The 18,296-nt window shown below is 48.3% G+C and overlaps 1 protein-coding gene across 5 annotated transcripts in view; it reads left to right on the top strand.

Annotated features, from left to right (window-relative positions):
* The window catches only part of GALNT6 (polypeptide N-acetylgalactosaminyltransferase 6), a 33,966-nt gene that overhangs the window by 3,469 nt on the left and 12,201 nt on the right, over positions 1–18,296 (top strand). For 2 of the 5 annotated variants that reach the window (XM_028125498.2, XM_088026072.1), the window contains exons 2-5: positions 3,560–3,682; positions 5,204–5,299; positions 8,250–8,843; positions 10,606–10,778. In XM_028125498.2, the coding sequence (XP_027981299.2) occupies positions 8,353–8,843; positions 10,606–10,778 (664 nt within the window). In that variant the 5' untranslated portion in view covers positions 3,560–3,682; positions 5,204–5,299; positions 8,250–8,352. Of the gene's footprint in view, positions 1–1,335; positions 1,439–1,472; positions 1,911–3,559; positions 3,683–5,203; positions 5,300–8,249; positions 8,844–10,605; positions 10,779–18,296 lie in introns of all 5 variants that reach the window. The other 3 variants (XM_088026070.1, XM_088026071.1, XM_088026069.1) reach the window with 3 other exon arrangements.

The raw sequence follows: 18,296 nt of genomic DNA, 5'->3' as shown, positions 1-18,296 counted from the left end.
CCTCAAATCGGGGGCCCTGCCCAAGGCTTCAGAAATACCATTCGGGGTCACCCCTCCCATTCCCCGTTCCCCACTCCGACACGGAGGAACCAGCAGTCTCCGAGCCTCCCTTCGAGAACAGTTGCGCATCCCTGCCCCGCCCGACGGGCCTGGAGGTCCTCCAGTGAAAAACCCGTGAGGGGCTGAACTTTGTTTGGTCACGTATTAGTTTGATTTTCAGTGGTTTTTACACACTTGGAATAAATGAACAAACATTTATTGAGCCCCGACTACATGCCAAGCACTGTTCTAGGTATACCTTGTGAGCAAATTTGGGTTGAGTTTTTCAATGGAATATCTGTGTTTGGGTAACTTCGGCTTAAAATGTTATGCAAACATAAAATGAACCTAGATGGGGGGGGGGGGGACATGAGAGATTAGCTACAGAAATAACTTTGAGTGCATCTTTCTGGGAAAATACGCCACAGTCCTGCCTCTTGAATCTTGAGGAAAAGCTGAAATGTCTTGAAGGTGTAATTAAGGGGAAAGTGAAAACCTGCCAGCATTCTGTAATCAAAAGGGTCAGAGGGTGGGAGGAGGGGTTTGCAGGAGAGAATTTGCTACTCATGAGAACAGAGGAAGTGAAATGAGTGTTGTGTTTGATGGAGAAGTGCTGGTGACAGGAAAGAATCAAATGGCCCCAAAGGGCCTCTCAGTGCTCTCCCCCCCACCAGTTGCTTGAAATTGACCTGCCCCCTCCCCAACATGATGGCTAGCTCCACACACCTGCGCCCTCGGTGAGAGTGGTGACAGTCATCACTTTTTCGAAGAACCTGTAATTGAGCCATAGTCTGAGTAACTTGAGCAAACATCCCTGTGGTGGTGTCGACTGCTTACTTCCGGGCTGCCACGTCCGGGAGGTGAGGAGCTTAGCTGATAAACAGAAACTTTGTTACAAAGAGGCCACCTGGCCAGCAAGGGCGTGTTCTGGGGTGGCTGACTCTGGTTGTCACAAAGCTGAAACTTTGCCTGGGACTTACAATTTTGTCATTGTTAAAGCATTTGCAGTCCTAGGTAGGATTTGGGGGAGGGGTGGGGCGCGTATAAGAGTGGATTGGTGAGTGGCAGGGCGACTGGGGGGTGTGGGGGGGGAACAGCCTGTCCCCAGGCTCAAAGGAGCCTAACCCAGGCCCCAGACCACCCACCCCCACCCCCCAGGTGACCTCCAAGATGGAGGTAAGAGTATGGGAACAGAGCAGTGGCCTGGGACTTGGGAGACTGGCATCTGCTCTTGGGAGCCACAAGCTCTGTGATACTAGAGAAGTCACCTAACCACTCTGGCCTCTCCTGTAAAAGGAGGACGCTGGACTCGCAGACAGACCCAGTCAAAGTGGCCTGCTGAGATGTAACAACAGAATACCACGGAACTCAAGTGCTTGCAACTCAAATGCTTGCGGCTGTAAGTGCATTCAAAATATCGCTTACCCTTGTAGCTTGGAACAGGTCACTTTAACCCCTCGGGCTTCATCTCCTTGAATGAGAGTTTATGGAATATCTACTCCCTGAAAAACTTGGGCTAGACTTTGCAAGTGACCGAAAAGGCGAACACAACCTGCCTCTCTGGCCTGGCGTTCACAAAGGGACGAGAGAGAACAGACTCCTCTGACCTGAGGCGGGCAGTGAGGAGGCCAGCGTGGGAGCACAGACAGAAGGGACGAGAGGCTGGAGAGAGGAATTCTGGGAGACCTGAAGGGGCTTCTTGGAGGAGGCTGGGATATGAAAAGGAGCGACTGCGCTGCATCACCGGCTTTCAACCTTCTGGGACCGGGCCGGAATAAGAAAGGCATTTTACCACGAGACGTAGTGCCCACTCCTATATGAGGGGTATCCCAAAAGTCTTCGGGCACATTGACACTTTACTCACATCAGAGGTATGAATTCTCCAAACTGACAGAAAAGCATCATTTGAGAATGTGGGGATTTAAATTTCTTTCACCTTTATTGAGTTTGATGAATTTTAAACAACAGAATTTTCCTTTTCATTTTGTATCAGGATATGTTTATCATCTCTAATGGGTGGAGACAAGCATTAAAATAAAAATTTGTTATTCAGAATTCATAAAAATCAGGAAAAAGAAATTTTAATAAAAGTTTCAAATGATGTTCTTAAGTCTGTAGTGTTTACACTTCTGAAGTTATTAAAGCTTACAACTGCTAAGACCTTTGGTATGCTCTACATGTGTATATGCAGTAACTGATATGAAATTTTAACATAACTATACTTATCCATATTGCATGTGATACACTTTGGTATTTTCTTTTTTGTTCTATTCTATTCTGAGTTTTTTTTAAGATTTTATTTATTCGTTTATTTATTTGAGAGAGAGAGAGCACACACGTGCACGTGCAAGAGCTGGAAGGCAGAGGGAGAAGCAGGCTCCTCACTGAGCAGGAAGCCTGATGCGGGGCTTGATCCCAGGACCCTGAGATCATAACCTGAGCTGTAGGCAGACGCTTAACCGACTGAGCCACCCAAGCACCCCTCTATTCTGATCTTTTAAAGAATGTTTTCGGGACGCGTGGATGGCTCAGTCGGTTAAGTGTCTGCCTTCGGCTCGGGTCATGATCCCAGGGTCCTGGGATCGAGTCCTGCATTGGGCTCCTTGCTCCCCGGGGAGTCTGCTTCTCCCTCTCCCTCTCCCCTCTGCTCATATTCTCTCTCTCTCTCTCTCAAATAAATAAATAAATAAATAAATAAAACTTAAAAAAAAGAAGTCGGGTTCCTTTAAAAAAAAGAATGTTTTCATGCTGATTTGCAACACTTTAGATTTATTCCACAATGCTACAATGTGTTGTAATCAGTGGTCTGATAGACTAGGACTGGGTCAAACCTCAGTGAGAGAAAGTAAGCTTGTGTTGTGGCTAGTGAGGCCAGAGGAGCAGGTCCCATTTGTTCAATCTAGGAAAGCTTCCTGGAAGAAGAGGATTTCTGGCGTCATCTCGGTACTGAAACCAAGATGGTTCCGTGTGTGGCAACCCCAAGGGTGGCTGGGGGAAAAAGAGTTGGGAATGAATGCTCAGCAGTAGCAGGACAGGAATGAGTGGATGGAGGCTGTGGACATGTTTACCAGTGGTCCTGGAGGCCAGGTGTGGGAGCTCAAAGATGAGGGAGCTATACAAGACACTGGGGGGGAGGATCCTCTGAACTTGACCAAGTACTACATACAATAGGGACTACTTCTTGACCAGGCTGGTGGAGGGCTGACTCCCCACCCTTGCTAACCACACTTCTGGGAATCTCCCACACGAAGGCCAGGAATCCTTAATCCCAAAGTCTTCTGGCTTCCATCTGATTATGTGTCCCTTCTGCTGGGCTCTTTCCTATTGCCCACATGCTGAGCAAACAGAGACCTAGTCCCTTACCGCCCTGGCTAATCACAGGTGTCTCGTTTCATTTCAGGATGTGGTTAGTACCTTGAGGAACTGCAGACTCCAGAGAGCAAGGCTTAGACTGGCAGGCTGAATTGAGAGAGCAGATGCCTGGGAAGAACTCAATTTAACCCTAGGTCTCTTTGTCCAGGGCAAATAAAAGGAGCAAAGGTGAACCTCACTGCAAAGGACCACAAGGCAATGCCAGGACGAGAGAATTGGAGTGACCTGGGTGATTCTGAGTGAATCAATCAGGGAGGGCTTCCTGGAGGAGGTGAGTCTCGAACACTTGGCAGCAGCTGGTAACTAAGCTGTTACCAGGTCTTTGTTTCTAACTGTGCTCTCTTTCTTGCTGCAGTGGGACGGTCGACAGAAAGTATCGGGGCAGATGCAGCCTGCAGGATGGTTTAGTACTCTCATAGCAAACACTCCCCACTTTTCGGGCCCTGTTGTTTATGCTTAGCTGGGACAGTTCCAGATTTGCGGTGGTGTCTAGCTCAACTCCTTGTGCTGTCCCAGCATAGCTCAATCTCTGGGGCAAAAATCTGCCTCTCCACTGAATCCCCATTCCCTCCTTGAAGCCTTCTTCAAGCCCAAAGAGAGATCTACCTCTCTCAACTTAGCACTTACTCTCTGTGCTGTTATTAAGTTTTAATTTTATTAATTCTTGAATAGGTAATGTAGTCAGGTTTCAAAGTGCAAAAGGGTATTCAGTGAAAGCTCTTTTTCCCTGCTCCTGTCTCCTCCCTGGACAGGTGCTACCTGCACCCAGTGCTAGGAGTGCTTATTCTCCAACTAGATTTTAAAATCCCTTGAGGAAAGGAATTCCCTCATGGCTCCCTGTCCCTCTGTGTCCCAGATAGGGTGGATTCTCCCACCCCATCACCCAAGGGAGTTTTCCTAGCATTGTCCTCCCTGCTGATCCACACCACTACTATCTTGGATCAGGACCCCCGCCTTGACCACCACCAAACTTCTCTCCTTTGGCCATCCAGCTGCCAGTCGGATCCATCTCCTAGATGCCTTCCACCGGCTATCATACTGTTTTCCTGTAATGCTGGGCTCAGGCTAAGCTTTTGTTTCTCCCATACCTCAGGTCAAGGGCAAACTCCTTGGCACGATGACCCAGTTGCAGCCACCTCTCCAGGCCCATCCTCAGCTATTCCTGTCTGTCTTCACGCCCCCCCAAAATGAACTACTGGCAGTTCTCTGCCTGACCGTGCTACCTCCTGCCTCTAGGCCTTAGGCTGTGCTGTCCCCTCTGCCTGAAATGGGCTCGCCTTGCCTGGCCAGCTCCTACCTGTGGGTTAGTGCTCAGTCCAGCCTCCTCCTACTGCAGGACCTCTTCACAGACATCACCCTTCCCCACTTGCTGAGTTTCCTGCGTCCTCTCTTTCTGGGCACCAAGGGTACCTGTCTCACTGGGTGATCTCCATTTAAAATCTGACTTCCCAGGGCAACTATACTTCAATTAAAAAAAAAAAAAATCTGACTTTCCCGGTTGACTCTATGCTCCTTGAAGTCTGGACTTGCTCATCTCTGTCTCCCCCACTGTGATGAGGAAAACAACTTTTGAGAAAGACAGCTTCGTTTTTCTGAGTTGCTGCCTCGGCATTTTACCGAGTATGATTACCCTACTCACACGCAGAGTCTGGACGTTAAGATAGGACTTGAGTTTAGAATACCTGCCAAAAGTTCCCGTTTTGCTTTTAGCGGGGCACCTTTTAAAATAACCACTTAGGAGTTAAGCTCGAGAAAAGTTAGTGACCTCTGTCCCAATTGCCTTTGAGTATAGGTGCCAGCTGTCTATATCCGTCTCCTGCTTGCAGGTGGCCCCGGACCAAGGACTGCCCTTCCCCCGGCTCATTGCACCCCCTTGCTTCTGGGATCCGTAAGTAATAATAAATCTTGTGCCTCTGCTTCTTCCTTTGTGTGGGTGTGTTGAAACTGGGCCTTCAGTCAGAATGATCCCATGGGTTTCACTTCCCCAAAGTGGGACCTCAGATGCTGGGGGAGCCACCTGCTGATGCCATGGGGGTGGCTTGTGTCTCCCCGTTCAGCAGGTCATAACCTGAATATTCTTAATTCGGTACACAAGCTCCCACTTAACACACCTGTCTGGCAGAGTACCTGACATGTAGCAGGCATTCACAATGCTGGCTGAATGAATACATTTCCTCCCCCGTCTCCTAGATGACTCCTGATACAAAACACTTGCTCAAAGAGATGTGGTTTTATTTGACTTTTGATGATGCTGCTGAATCTGCTGTTATAAAAGAAAACCACCTGTCTAGCCCTTCTCCCTCTTGAAATCAGGATGGACTCATATTCCCCAGATCCAAGTGACTCCAGACATCTGGCTTCTCTCCACAGGCAGGAAGGAGCTTGTGTGTTTAAATAACAGCAGTAAGGAGTTCAACTGGCATTACTTTTAAACAAGACATGCCACAGGTAATGAATGTGGCTTTGGCCAAGGACCAGGTACTCAAGGATAATTGCTGGGAAGCTGAGCAGGGATTTATTAATTATAATAATAGAAATAACTGATAGCATTTATTGAGGGCTTAGTACGTGCCCGGCACTCTGCTGAGTAGTTTATGTACATTATCTCTGATTTCATCCTCACTGCAACCCTGTGCGTTAGGTGTTAGTTACCCCCACTTTCTAGATGAGGAGATGGAGCCTTAGAGAGATGAATTACTTTGTCCCAGGCACACACAGAGGCTAATAATGGAAACTAACACTTTTTGAGAACTTACTATGTCCAGAGACTGCTAAACTTTTTCCATGAATTATTTCATTGAGCTTTAATCCTTACAACAACCCTAGGAGGTAGGTGCTATTGTTACTAGAAGGGGCAAAACTGGGATTTGTACCCAGGTCTCCTGCCACCAACATCTAGCATTTAACCAATAAGCCTTATGCTTCCAGGGGCGCCTGGGTGGCTCAGTCGGTTTAGCATCTGCGTTCAGCTCAGGTCATGATCCCAGGTTCCCGGGGATCCAGTCCTGCATGGGGCTCCTTGCTCAGCGGGGAGCCTGCTTCTCCCTCTCCCTTTGTCACCCCCACTTGACTTGCTCACGTAAGTGCACACATGCACTCTAGCTCACACAAGTAAGTAAATAAAAGCTTTAACAACAACAACAAAAAAAGCCTTATGCTTCCAGAGTTCTCCACGGAAAATTTTACATTCATCCTTTGAGCCATGTGACTAAGTTCCTGAGGATGGAAGCTGGTGAACACATAATCCCATTTCTGCCCGGAAGATGTCATCATAGAACCTCAGGTGTTGTTGTTGTTGTTGTTGTTTTTAAAGATTTTATTTATTTATGTGAGAGAGAGAGAGAATGAGTGATAGAGAGCACGAGAGGGAAGAGGGTCAGAGGGAGAAGCAGACTCCCTGCCGAGCAGGGAGCCCAATGTGGGACTCGATCCCGGGACTCCAGGATCATGACCTGAGCCAAAGGCAGTCGCCCAACCGACTGAGCCACCCAGGCGCCCTGTTTTGTTTTTTTAATTAAATATGAGTAGATACAGAAGAATATTTATAAAATAAAAGTAAGGGTGTAGAGAATAACAGTTCCCCCAGCAGCCACCATCCACTTAAGAAAAAATACTTTCAAGTCCACTGTAGGGCTCTATTCCCATATGTTTTCCTCCCTCTCCAGAAATTTTGGTTTTATTATTCCTTCAGGGTCTTTTTCCCCTTCATTTTTCTTTTTTTTTTTTTTAAGATTTTATTTATTTATTTGACGGAGAGAGGGCACACAAGCAGGGGGAGTGGGAGAGGGAGAAGCAGGCTTCCCGCGGAGCAGGGAACCCGATGCGGGGCTCGATCCCAGGACCCTGGGATCATGACCGGAGCCGAAGCCAGATGCTGAATGACTGAGCCACCCAGGCGTCCCTCCCCTTCATTTTTCTTTCCAGCTTGACCACTCCTTCATTTTTGTGTTCATAAACAATATATTTAGTTTTCCAGGTTTTTGCCTTTTCTGTAAGTGGGTTCGTCTGCTATGTATCTTGCTGCAGCCTGCTGTCTGGCCTCAGCGATTGCCCCATGCAGCTACTTGTAGAAGTTGCTCACGCTTTGTCACTGCTCTAGAGTACTCTGTGCTGTGGGTATCTCACACTTGTTCATTCTGTGGGTGGACATGGCATTATTTCTAATTTTGGCCATTTTAGTCAGTGCTGCTAGGAACTTTCCCCTACATGCCTCCTGGCTCATAGGCACAGGAGTTTCTCTGGGATGTAAAACTGGTAGTAGAATTACAGGGTCATAGGGGGTGAACATTTTTTTCTTCTTCATAATTTTTCTAGAAGATTTATTTATTTATTATGAGAGAGAGAGAGAGAGCGGGGAGAGGGGCAGAGGGAGCAAGAAAGTGAGAATCCCAAGCAGACTCCCCACTGAGTGCAGAGCCCGACATGGGCCTTGATCCCATGACCCTGAGATCATAACCTGAGCCAAAACCAAGAGTCAGAGGCCTAACTGACCTCACCACCCAGGCACTCCCTGGGTGGGTACATTTTAAATTTTGCTTGATAATGCCATGTTGTTTCCCAAAGCAGTTATGTTGATTAAGCCTCTTCATGCAGAGTTTCAGCAGTCGGTTGGTATATCCCAGACGTATGAGTGTCACAGTCTTAGAGCAGGAGAGAAACACTGAGTCTGGTTTCCTCATCTTGTGGAGAGAGGAAATTTAGGCCCAGAAGAGTTAAGTGACTGGGCCTAGGTGTGGTCACCATTTGGCAGCAGAGCATGGACTCAAACCCCAAGCCCCCGGGCTCCCTCCACACCTCTGCCTTGGCTCATTTCTCTCTCTCATCCCTTCCCTTCTCAGGCTGAGGCCCCTGGGTGTAGCCGCTACACCCTACCGAGCTATTTCCAGTGTCGGGCCCCCCGCTCAGAGCTGACCCAGCCAGGGTCCCCGTGGGCTCCCGAGGATGCGGCTCTTCCGCAGACGCCACATGCCCCTGCGCCTGGCCATGGTGGGCGGTGCCTTCATGCTCTTCCTCTTCGTCCTGCACCGGGATGTAAGCAGCTCGGAACGGGCCACCGAGAAACCATGGCTGAAGTCATTGGTGAGCCAGAAGGATCACGTCCTGGACCTCATGCTGGGGGCTGTGAACAACCTTAGAGATTCGATGCCTAAGCTCCAGATCAGGGCTCCAGAGCCCCAGGAGACAGCTGTCTCCACAAACCAGTCCTGCTTGCCTGGGTTCTACACCCCAGCTGAGCTGAAGCCCTTCTGGGAACGGCCACCCCAGGATCCCAATGGCCCTGGGGCAGATGGGAAAGCATTTCAGAAGGACAAGTGGACCCGCCTGGAGACCCAGGAAAAGGAAGAAGGCTATAAGAAGCACTGCTTCAACGCCTTTGCCAGTGACCGGATCTCCCTGCAGAGGGCCCTGGGGCCAGACACCCGACCCCCTGAGTAAGTAGCCCCCGGAGTCCTGGGGTGAGGCCCGGGCTCGGCCAAAGGTGTGGCTGGTGTGGTCATGGCCATGGGCCAAAGGCCAGGTAAAGAGCTACTGGTGATTGTGTGATATGGTCAAGGATTTCTGCCAAGCCCTCCCTTCTTTTCCTGACCAGTGCCCTTATCCTCAGGGTTGGTATCGTGGTCAGGCCAGAGGCCCAGGGAGACCGTGACAGTAAATTGACCAGTTAGGAAATTATAGTTGTGAAGGAGGAGGAGCTCAGGGCCTGGGACCCAGAAGGAGGAGCTCAGGGCCTGGGACCAGGACCTGGCACGAGGGTAACTGGGAGGGACAGCTCCAGACTGCAGACTCGGTGACCTTGCCCTTCGCGGAGGCCTGTCCGAGAGCCTGTGGGACTCTGCCGTTGAGCTGTTGAGAAAGGGATGTTTCCGGACAGCAGCCCGGATGGTCAGGTCTATCCCCACACCTCCTGGTTTCCCTCTGTGAAGGGCCACAGGACCAGGAATTCATTCCAACCTCCATGTGAAGCTGTTTATACTCACGGTCCTGGGCAGTGAGCCAGCCCTGGTGCGTCTGAGCTGCTGTGCTCACATTGTCCTCAAGTCAAAGATTTTGTCTTTCCCAGCTCAAGAGTTAGACCCTTTCTGGCCTTTTCTCACATGGCAGTCCCCTTCCTCGAGTTCATGATTCCTTAGGGCTGTGATCCTAGGGCGCCTCAGACTTGGACCAAGTATTAAAATCCTAGAAGGTGGAGCCACTCGGAGTTATCAGGAGCTCCTCAGCAGGGAGGGGTGCAGGGCAGGAGGGTAGCCAGTGGAGGAAGTGGGGGAGTCTCTTCTGGAGGATCCACAGAAATCTCTCTGACAGCAGAGGGAGGATAAGAAAGGCTGTCAGGGGGTGCCTGGGTGGCTCAGTTGGTTAAGCGTCTGCCGTTGGCTCAGGTCATGATCCCAGGATCCTGGGATCAAGCTGCACGTCGGGCTCCCTGCTTAGCAGGGAGCCTGCTTCTCCCTCTCCCTCTGCCACTCCCCCTGCTCCTCTCTCTCTCGTAAGTAAAATAAAATCTTAAAAAAAAGAGAGAGAAAAAATAGAAAGACTGTCAGGCCACATGATTCCCTGAGGTTTAGGATTCACACTGTCCCACCCCCACCCAAGGCAGAGTGTCAAGAGTGTGGTGGCGTGGCCACGTGCCCAGTGTAGCTGGAGTCGATGAAGACAGAGAATAGGTCACAGGAAATCGTGTGTGATGGTAGTATCAGATTACAGAGAATTAATGAGGAAATGGGTTAGAGAAGCACTGTAAATTGTAAAGAAAAGAGCCTTTTTTCTCTCCTTGAGTACGGAAATTGTAGTTACTTTTCTCAGATGTCAAATTTGCCCTTTATTACTTCCCCTTGGGGACCTCTGGATTGGATTACACTTTTTACAGTACACACATTACTGAGGAAGAGAGGCAGCCCTGGGAACTCGGGGTGGGGAGCAGATGAAAAAAGTCAGAGGGAGGGCAGGGGAGCCCTCCGCATCACAGCTGGGGCACCGAGCCAGCCGTGGGGCGGATGGGGTTTGGAGTGGGTTTAGCTAGGACCTGTGCAGAGGCTGAGAGTCGGTGGAAAATCAGAGTTAGCCAGAAACAGGGAGCAGCTCCTCCCAACCACAACAGAGAGCAGAGGATGGTGATGGCAGCCTGTGGACAGGGCCCTCCCACCCCTGGAACTCCCGGGGGCCTGGAGAGCTGTATCTGGACTTCCATCCTTCTAGATGTGTCGACCAGAAGTTCCGCCGCTGCCCCCCACTGCCCAGCACCAGTGTCATCATCGTGTTTCACAACGAGGCCTGGTCCACGCTGCTACGGACCGTGTACAGTGTACTGCACACCGCCCCTGCCGTCCTGCTGAAGGAGGTCATACTGGTGGATGACGCCAGCACTGACGGTGAGGCTGGAGGGGCCCGAGCAGGGGCCCGCTGTCTCCCCTGGTCCTCCGGAAAGGAGGGCAACATCCTTAACCTCTCTGAACCTCAGTTTCCTCTTCTAAAAATGAAGACAGTTGACTCCCTCACATGCTGGGCAAGGGGTCAGAGATGGGGGATAAAGGCCATAATTCATGCACCAGCGGAGTACTTAGCATCAAGCAGAGCTCCATAAGCATTAGTTTCAGTTTATTCCTTGTATGGGAGCAATGTGCCGTGAGGGTGCGTCGCCAGGTGTTATTTCTGCGTGGTATGCCGAGGGTGGCCCACGGTGGAGGCCGGATGGAAGCAGGGCCTTGAAGCACGCACGTTTGGGGAGAGAAGAGGTGCTGAAGGGCATTCCCAGAGGAGAGAATGGCACAGGCAGAGTCCTAGAGACACAGGTGTGTTTGTGAACAATTGAGAGGTTTGATGTGGCTGAAGCTTAGGTGTGGTGTAGGAAATGACACTAAAAAGCTGTTGAATTGACGCTGTGTGCCATGCTAAAAGTATTTATTTAGGACAAAAATGAGAGTCACTGAAGGTGTTTAAGGTGGAGAATGACCTTGTCTTAGAAGGGTGGCAGCTTTGGGGGAGGGTAGGTGTCAGGAAGAGAGGCAGAGGACTCCAACTCCGGAGAGGAAGTTCTTAGAGTCACCTGAGAGTGGGAAGATGGGCCAGAATGGGGACAGGGGCGTGGGACCGATGCATGTAATTCCAGGGAATTCGTGGACCCTACGATAAACAACCCCACCTCGAGGGCTTTCGGACTCTAGAGATGCTTTCAGCAGTGTTCAGTTCTGCAGGGGAAAGGAAAAAACTCAGATCCATGGTCAGAAATCGCCTCGGTCCACAGCAGGAGAAGATTTCCCACATTTGACCATTTGATCAGATTAACTGGCTCTCATTATGCACACACAAACAGGGGCTGTGTCTCTGCAGAAACACAATGTCCACGCTCTTCTGCCCTCCCCTCCTGCCGCCCAGGAGCAAAGGTAGGACCATGAGTATATGTAGGCATTTGATACTGGCCTGGGTGGGAAGAGGCCTGGTGCCAAGCTGGGGAACTTTTTTTCTTTCCCACTTTGGAGTTCGAAGCCCAGGCATCGATTTCGTTCCTGCGTGGCCTGTTCAGCAGCCAGGTCCACTTCTGGTCTGGCACACTCTACAAGCTTCTCGAAACAGGCCCTCGAGGCCCATCAGTCCACCTTGCCCCCAACAGGGCATCCCTGTGTTGAAAGCCCTGCCCTGCCCCTCCGGGAGCCTGAAGGGGAGGAAACCTAGGCCACCCTCCTCTGGGGATTTGCTGGATGGATGGGAGGAAAGCAGACACACCTAGGCCCCAGATTGTCAGGAAGTGAACAGGACCCTCAGTGAGCAAGTTCATCAGAGAGAGAGGGGTGAGCAGGTCATGGTGGCCAGTGGGGCGGGGGGGGGGGGGGTGCTAGAGGAAGGGAGGGAGGTGAGGAGAAGGAAGGGCGGCCCTGAGGCGGGAAACACACTGTGAAACCTGGGGGAGGAGACATTTGAGGAGCACTTTGGATTAACTCAAGATTTCCCCCACTTCTATCTCCCCATGCTGCTCAGAATCGGAGTGGCAGGTCCTCTCATGGCCTCCTAAACTCCTAAGTAATGCAAGTTGGGAATTGTTCAAAGCCTCTGATTTTAGTCGAATTACAGCTTCCAGTGTGTATTTCAACAGGTAAAGTTGCTTTACCTCTGTTCCTGTTTTATAATGTAAGAAGTCCTCTTGATAGTAACTCTGGGTCCTGGATTTTCCGGGGAAGTTTCCATTTCGCTGTTTCCTTCTGTTTCTGCCCATCGAGAAATTATGTTTCTACATGTTAATTTCATCTGCCAGTCTCCTTACACCTGGAAATGGAAAGTGGCCAACAGTGAATCTTGATTTAGATTTGAAAATTCAGCCCTGTGTCCATGTGTTCTATCTGGACCAGTGAATCGTGGAACACTCCCAAAGGGTGTCATACTTGTTTATTTCTCCTTTTATCCTTCCAAATGGATTAATCGAGAAAAATTTCCCGGGCGCCTGGATGGCTCAGTTGGTTGGGCGGCTGCCTTCGGCTCAGGTCATGATCCTGGAGTCCTGGGATCGAGTCCCACATTGGGCTCCCTGCTCAGCAGGGAGTCTGCTTCTCCCTCTGACCCTCTTCCCTCTCGTGCTCTCTATATCTCATTCTCTCTCTCTCTCAAATAAATAAATAAAATCTTTTAAAAAAAAAAGAAAAAAGAAAAATTTCCCAGTTGCAGTTAGATTCAAGGCTGGATAGAACACAGATGGGCATGAAAACAGAATAAAAACAAACAAAACAGGAAAAATGAGTGAGGAAATCCTGCCTGCAAGAAAGGCTTTTCTGTTGTTCTTCTCTAGCCTTTTCAGAAGCCAAGGAAGAGTAGGACAGCCCCCAAGAGAAGAGTAAGCAAAGGCGGCGTTCACTGATTTGCTTAATAAGTATTTTTTTTTTAGTTACCTACCGGGCACCACACCCTGTGCGGGCCCATAGGGCTACAGCAGTGAACAGGCTAGGCAAGGTCTCCATCTTCTTAGAGCGAACTTTTTTAATGGGAAAGACAGAAAATAAATAATTTCAGATAATAAGTGCTCTGAAGAAATTAAATTAGAGGAAAAAAAAAAGAGTGCGGGATGATGGGCTAGTGAATAATCAGGGAGCTCTTTTAACCAAGGTAGCCAGGAAAGGCTATGCTGGCTGGTCTGCTGTAAAGGGAATGGCCAGTGGAAAGGCCCTGAGGCTAGATGTGTTACTGGAGCAGAAATAAGGCCACAGGGCTGCAGTGAGCAAAGAGACAAGAAGAACAGTGGTACAAAGTGAGTTTAAGAGATGAGCAAAACTGAATCCCAAGACTTTTGTAAGCAGTGGTCAGTGTTTAGATTTTTCCTGTGTGTGTGTGTGTGGTAAAATATGCATAACATAAAATTTACCATCTTAACCATTTTTAAGTGCACCCTTCAGTGGCATTTAATACCTTCATACTGTTGTGAAACCATCCATCACCAGAACTCCCTCATCTTCCCAAACTGAAAGTCTGTACCCATTAAACAATGACACGCTCATCCCTCCTTCCCCCAGCCCCTGTCAACCCCCATTCTACTTTTCTGTCTCTGTGAATTTGACTAAGTACCTCATATAAGTGGAATTATTCAGTATTTTTCCTTTCGTTTCTGGTTTATTCCCCTTTGCATAACGTCTTCAATGTCCTCCGACTCTTAATTTCAGCTCAGGTCATGATCATAGGGTTGTGGGATCAAGCCCCACATCGGGCTCCCTGCTCAGCAGGAAATCTGCTTGTCCCTCTTCCTCTGCTCCTCCCCCAACTCGTGCTCTCTCTCTCTCTCTTTCGCTCTCTAAAATAAGGAAATAAATAAAATCTTTAGATTCCACACATGAGTGAAATCATACAGTGTTTGTCTTTCTCTGACTGACTTATTTCACTTAGTGTTATACCCTCTAGGTCCATCTATGTTGTCACAAATGGCAAGATTTCATTATTTTTCATGGCTGAGCAATATTTCATTGTGTATATACACCACACCTTTATGCATTCATCAATCATTGGACACTTAGGTTGCTTCCATACGTTGGCTATTATAAATAATGCTGCAATATACACAGGGGTGCACATACCTTTTCAAATTAGAGTTTTTGTTTTCTTCAGGTAAATACCCAGAAATGGAATTAATGGATCGTTTGGTACTTCTGTTTTCAGTTTTCTGAGGACCCTGCATACTGTTTTCCACAGTGGGCTGCCCCAATGTACATTCCCACCAACAGTGCACAGGGTTCCCTTTTCTCCTCATCCTTACCGGCACTTATTTGTTGTCTTTTTGATACTAGGCATTCTGACAGGTGTGAGGTGATGTCTCATTGTGTTTTTGATTTGCATTTCCCTGATGATGAGTGATATTGAGCATCTTTTTTTCATGTGTCTGTTGGCCATCTGTGTGTCTTCTTTAGAAAATTGTCTATTCAGGTCCTCTGCCCACTTTTTAATCTGATTATTTGGGTTTTGGTGTTGAGTTGTATGAGTTTTTTATATATTTTTGATATTAGCCCTTTATTGGATATATCATTTGCAAATATCGTCTCCCTTTTATTGGGTTGCCTTTTCATTTTGTTGATGGTTTCCTTCTCTGTGCAAAAGCCTTGTGGTTTGTTGTAGTCCCAATTGTTTATTTTTGCTTTTGTTTCCCCTGCTTGGGGAGACGTATCCAGAAAAATATTGCTAAAGTTGATGTCCAAGAAATTACTGCCTGTTTTGTTTTTGGTTTGTTTGTTTTTTGTTTTTTTTTAAGGAATTTTATGGTTTCAGGTCTTACATTTGGGCCTTTAGCCCATTTTGATTTTGTTTTTATGTATGGTGTAAGAAAGTGGTCCAGTTTCAGGGGATCTGGGTGGCTCAGTCATTAAGCGTCTGCCTTCAGCTCAGGTCATGATCCCAGGGTCCTGGGATTGAGCCCCGCATCAGGCTCCCTGCTCAGCGGGAAGCCTGCTTCTCCCTCTCCCACTTCCCCTGCTTGTGTTCCCTCTCTCACTGTGTCTCTCTCTGTCAAATAAATAAATAAAATCTTTAAAGAAAGAAAGAGAGAGAGAGAAAGAAAGAAAGAAAGAAAGAAAGAAAGAAAGAAAGAAAGAAAGAAAGAAAGAAAAAAGGAAAGAAAAAGAAAAGAAAGAGGTCCAGTTTCATCCTTTTGCATGTAGCTGCCCAGTTTTCCCAACACCATTTATTGAAGAGACTATATTTTTTTCTGCATTGTATATTTTGCCTCCTTTGTCACAGATTGACCATATAAGCATGGATTTATTTCTGGACTGTATTCTTTTCCATTGATCTATGTGTCTGTTTTTGTGCTTTGAACACTATAACTTGCAGTTTGAAATCTGGAATTTTGATATCTCTATCTTTGTTATTCTTTCTCAAGCTTGGTTTGGCTATTTAGGATCTTTTGTGGTTCCATGCAAATTTTAGAATTATTTGTTCTAGTGCTGTGAAAAGTGCTATGGTATTTTGATAGGGACTGCACTGAATCTGTAGATTGCTTTGGGTAGTAAGGACATTTTAACAATATTAATTCTTCCAATCCAAAGCATGGTATATCTTTCCATTTAATTGTGTCATCTGTGATTTCTTTCAACAATGTCTTTTAGTTTTCAGGTCTTTCACCTCTTTGGTTAAATTTATTCCTAGATGTTTTATTCTTTTTTTTTAAAGATTTTATTTATTTATTTGTTTGAGAGACAGAGAGAGCATGAGCATCAGTACTGGCTGATGGACTGATTGTGGTGGGTGAGAAAAGGGAAGAGTCCAGCATGACCCCCAGGTTAAAGCAGCTGGAGGATGCTGGTACCACATCCTGACACGGGGAGATGAGATGGGGCAGGTTGGCAGGCAATCTGGATCCATGTTGGGCGTGTTAGGTTTGTGGTTCTGTTAGACACCCAAGTACAGATGGCAAGGCCAGGAGAAAAGACCTAGGAGCCACCTGTGTATAGATGCTATTTCAAACCATGGGACTGAATAATGCGTTTGTATTCGAGGTCACAGGAGTCTCATAGACTCCAGTCATGAGGAATGGAGCTGGGCTGGGGTGGTGGGTTGTTGAACCAGAATTAGCAGGTGAACATCTGGGGGATATAAGAAAGTATGGATGGGCTCACCTGTGTCTCCACACTCAGCTCTGCTACACACATCTCTGGAGCAGATGTCCAGTGGGTCCAGGGCTGGGGTCCGTGCTCAGAATCCCCAGGTCCAGCCTAACCACCTGAGACTGGAAAAAAGGCATTGGAGAAGGGCTTTGTAGAGCTTAGCACCCCCTGGGGTTCACAGCTCAGCGCTTCTCAGTCTCTTACCACAAAACCCACTTCCTATGATGCTTTGTCCTTGGGTTATCTCCACCACCATGTACTTCCTCTGAGCACAGTTAAGCGAGATCTCAGGGGAAACATCAGCCATGCTGAGAAGGTGAGGCTCCTGGTTGGCATTCCTCCCTCCTGTTTCCTGTTAGAGCCAGCACTTGGGGCTATAGTTGGATTATGAGTCCAGGAGCTTCTTGAGGGCAAGACCCAGACCCGGCTCGGCCCTGTCCTGGATAATGTCTGGGCAGTGTGTTAGCACGTGCTTGTGGAGTGCTGGACTGCAGCTGCCACATGAGGCCAATTTTGACTCCTAAACATCAGGGACAATACCCAGATTTCAGAACATTTTAATCTTCATAGAAAAGATTAAGTAAGAAAGTCAGCATGTAAGCACCCAGTTCAATGGTGAACACATGGCAGGTGCTCAAGTATTTGGGCATAGTGTGGAGGGGGGGAGGGAAGGAGAGAAATCAATCACACAGAAAATTAATTGATTTCAGGCCCCACAGTTGTATAACACTGCATTTGAAGCAAGGCCTAAGCACTGGGCTGATCCCACAGCCCCAGACAGAAAGCTGAAACTCTAGGCCACTCTATTCTACACAGTCGGGAACAGAACCATGGCACAGATAAACCATATAGTAGTGAATAAACCATAGTGAATAAACCATAAGTAAGATTCAGAATGTGTTTCAAGATGGATTGTTTCAGAAGAGAGCTATTTTTTTTAAAGATTTTATTTATCTGACAGAGAGAGATAGTGAGAGCAGGAACACAAGCAGGGGGAGTGGGAGAGGGAGAAGCAGGCTTCTCGCAGAGCAGGGAGCCCGATGCGGGGCTCGATTCCACGACCCTGGGATCATGACCTGAGCTGAAGGCAGACGCTTAATGACTGAGCCACCCAGGCGCCCCAGAAGAGAGCTATTTTTAAAGCCCTGAAGATTTCAGAATGAAGAGCAGGGTCATGAAGTAAGCCCCCTGCTCTGAAGGAGCTGGAGATCCCCCAACCCTCAGATTCAGGATGGTTGTGCCCACTGCAGGCTCCCCCAGCCCTGCACGACCTCTGGGGGTGGGTCACTGATCACCTACCTGCAATCGTCACTTCCCTGGGCGGCAGGCTCACCCCCTGCACCCGGCACAGGGCCGACACTTGGTACATTTTTTTTTAATTTAATTAAAACGCTGCTCAGTATCTTTTCATCTTCTTAAAAGATTTCTCCATGCAGAGGAGTTAATAAAGAGGATTAGAGTATGACTTCTTGCTGCTGACCCAGCAAGCCAGAAATCAGCATTTATGTGTGCTCTACCTGTCCGCTCACTCAGAAGACCCTGGGAGACAGGGAGCCATAGATACTGAGAAAGGACTGCCACAACCCCTGGGTGTGGAAAAGAGAGGAGGCTGGAATCACAGTTCTGAAAGATGGTGGCTGAGAAGATGCAGAGAGCCAGGGGCAGCTGAGAGCCTTTGGCAGATGTTTATACTTGATTTGAGACCAAAGAAACACAACTTTGAGGTCCTGGCTCAGAGAGGAGAGGAGGTTCCTAGGTAAACAGGCCCAGGATTGGCCCACAAAGCCAGGCTCCTGGCACGGAGGGCTTGGGGTGGCACGG

The sequence above is a fragment of the Eumetopias jubatus genome, unplaced genomic scaffold (assembly GCF_037043125.1).
Source record: "Eumetopias jubatus isolate StellerSeaLion01/CBP00866 unplaced genomic scaffold, mEumJub1_p1.0 scaffold_8, whole genome shotgun sequence".
NCBI classification, from domain to species: Eukaryota; Metazoa; Chordata; class Mammalia; order Carnivora; family Otariidae; genus Eumetopias; species Eumetopias jubatus.
Note: the sequence above shows the minus strand (reverse complement) of the source record. Positions and strands in the feature narration are given on the sequence as shown.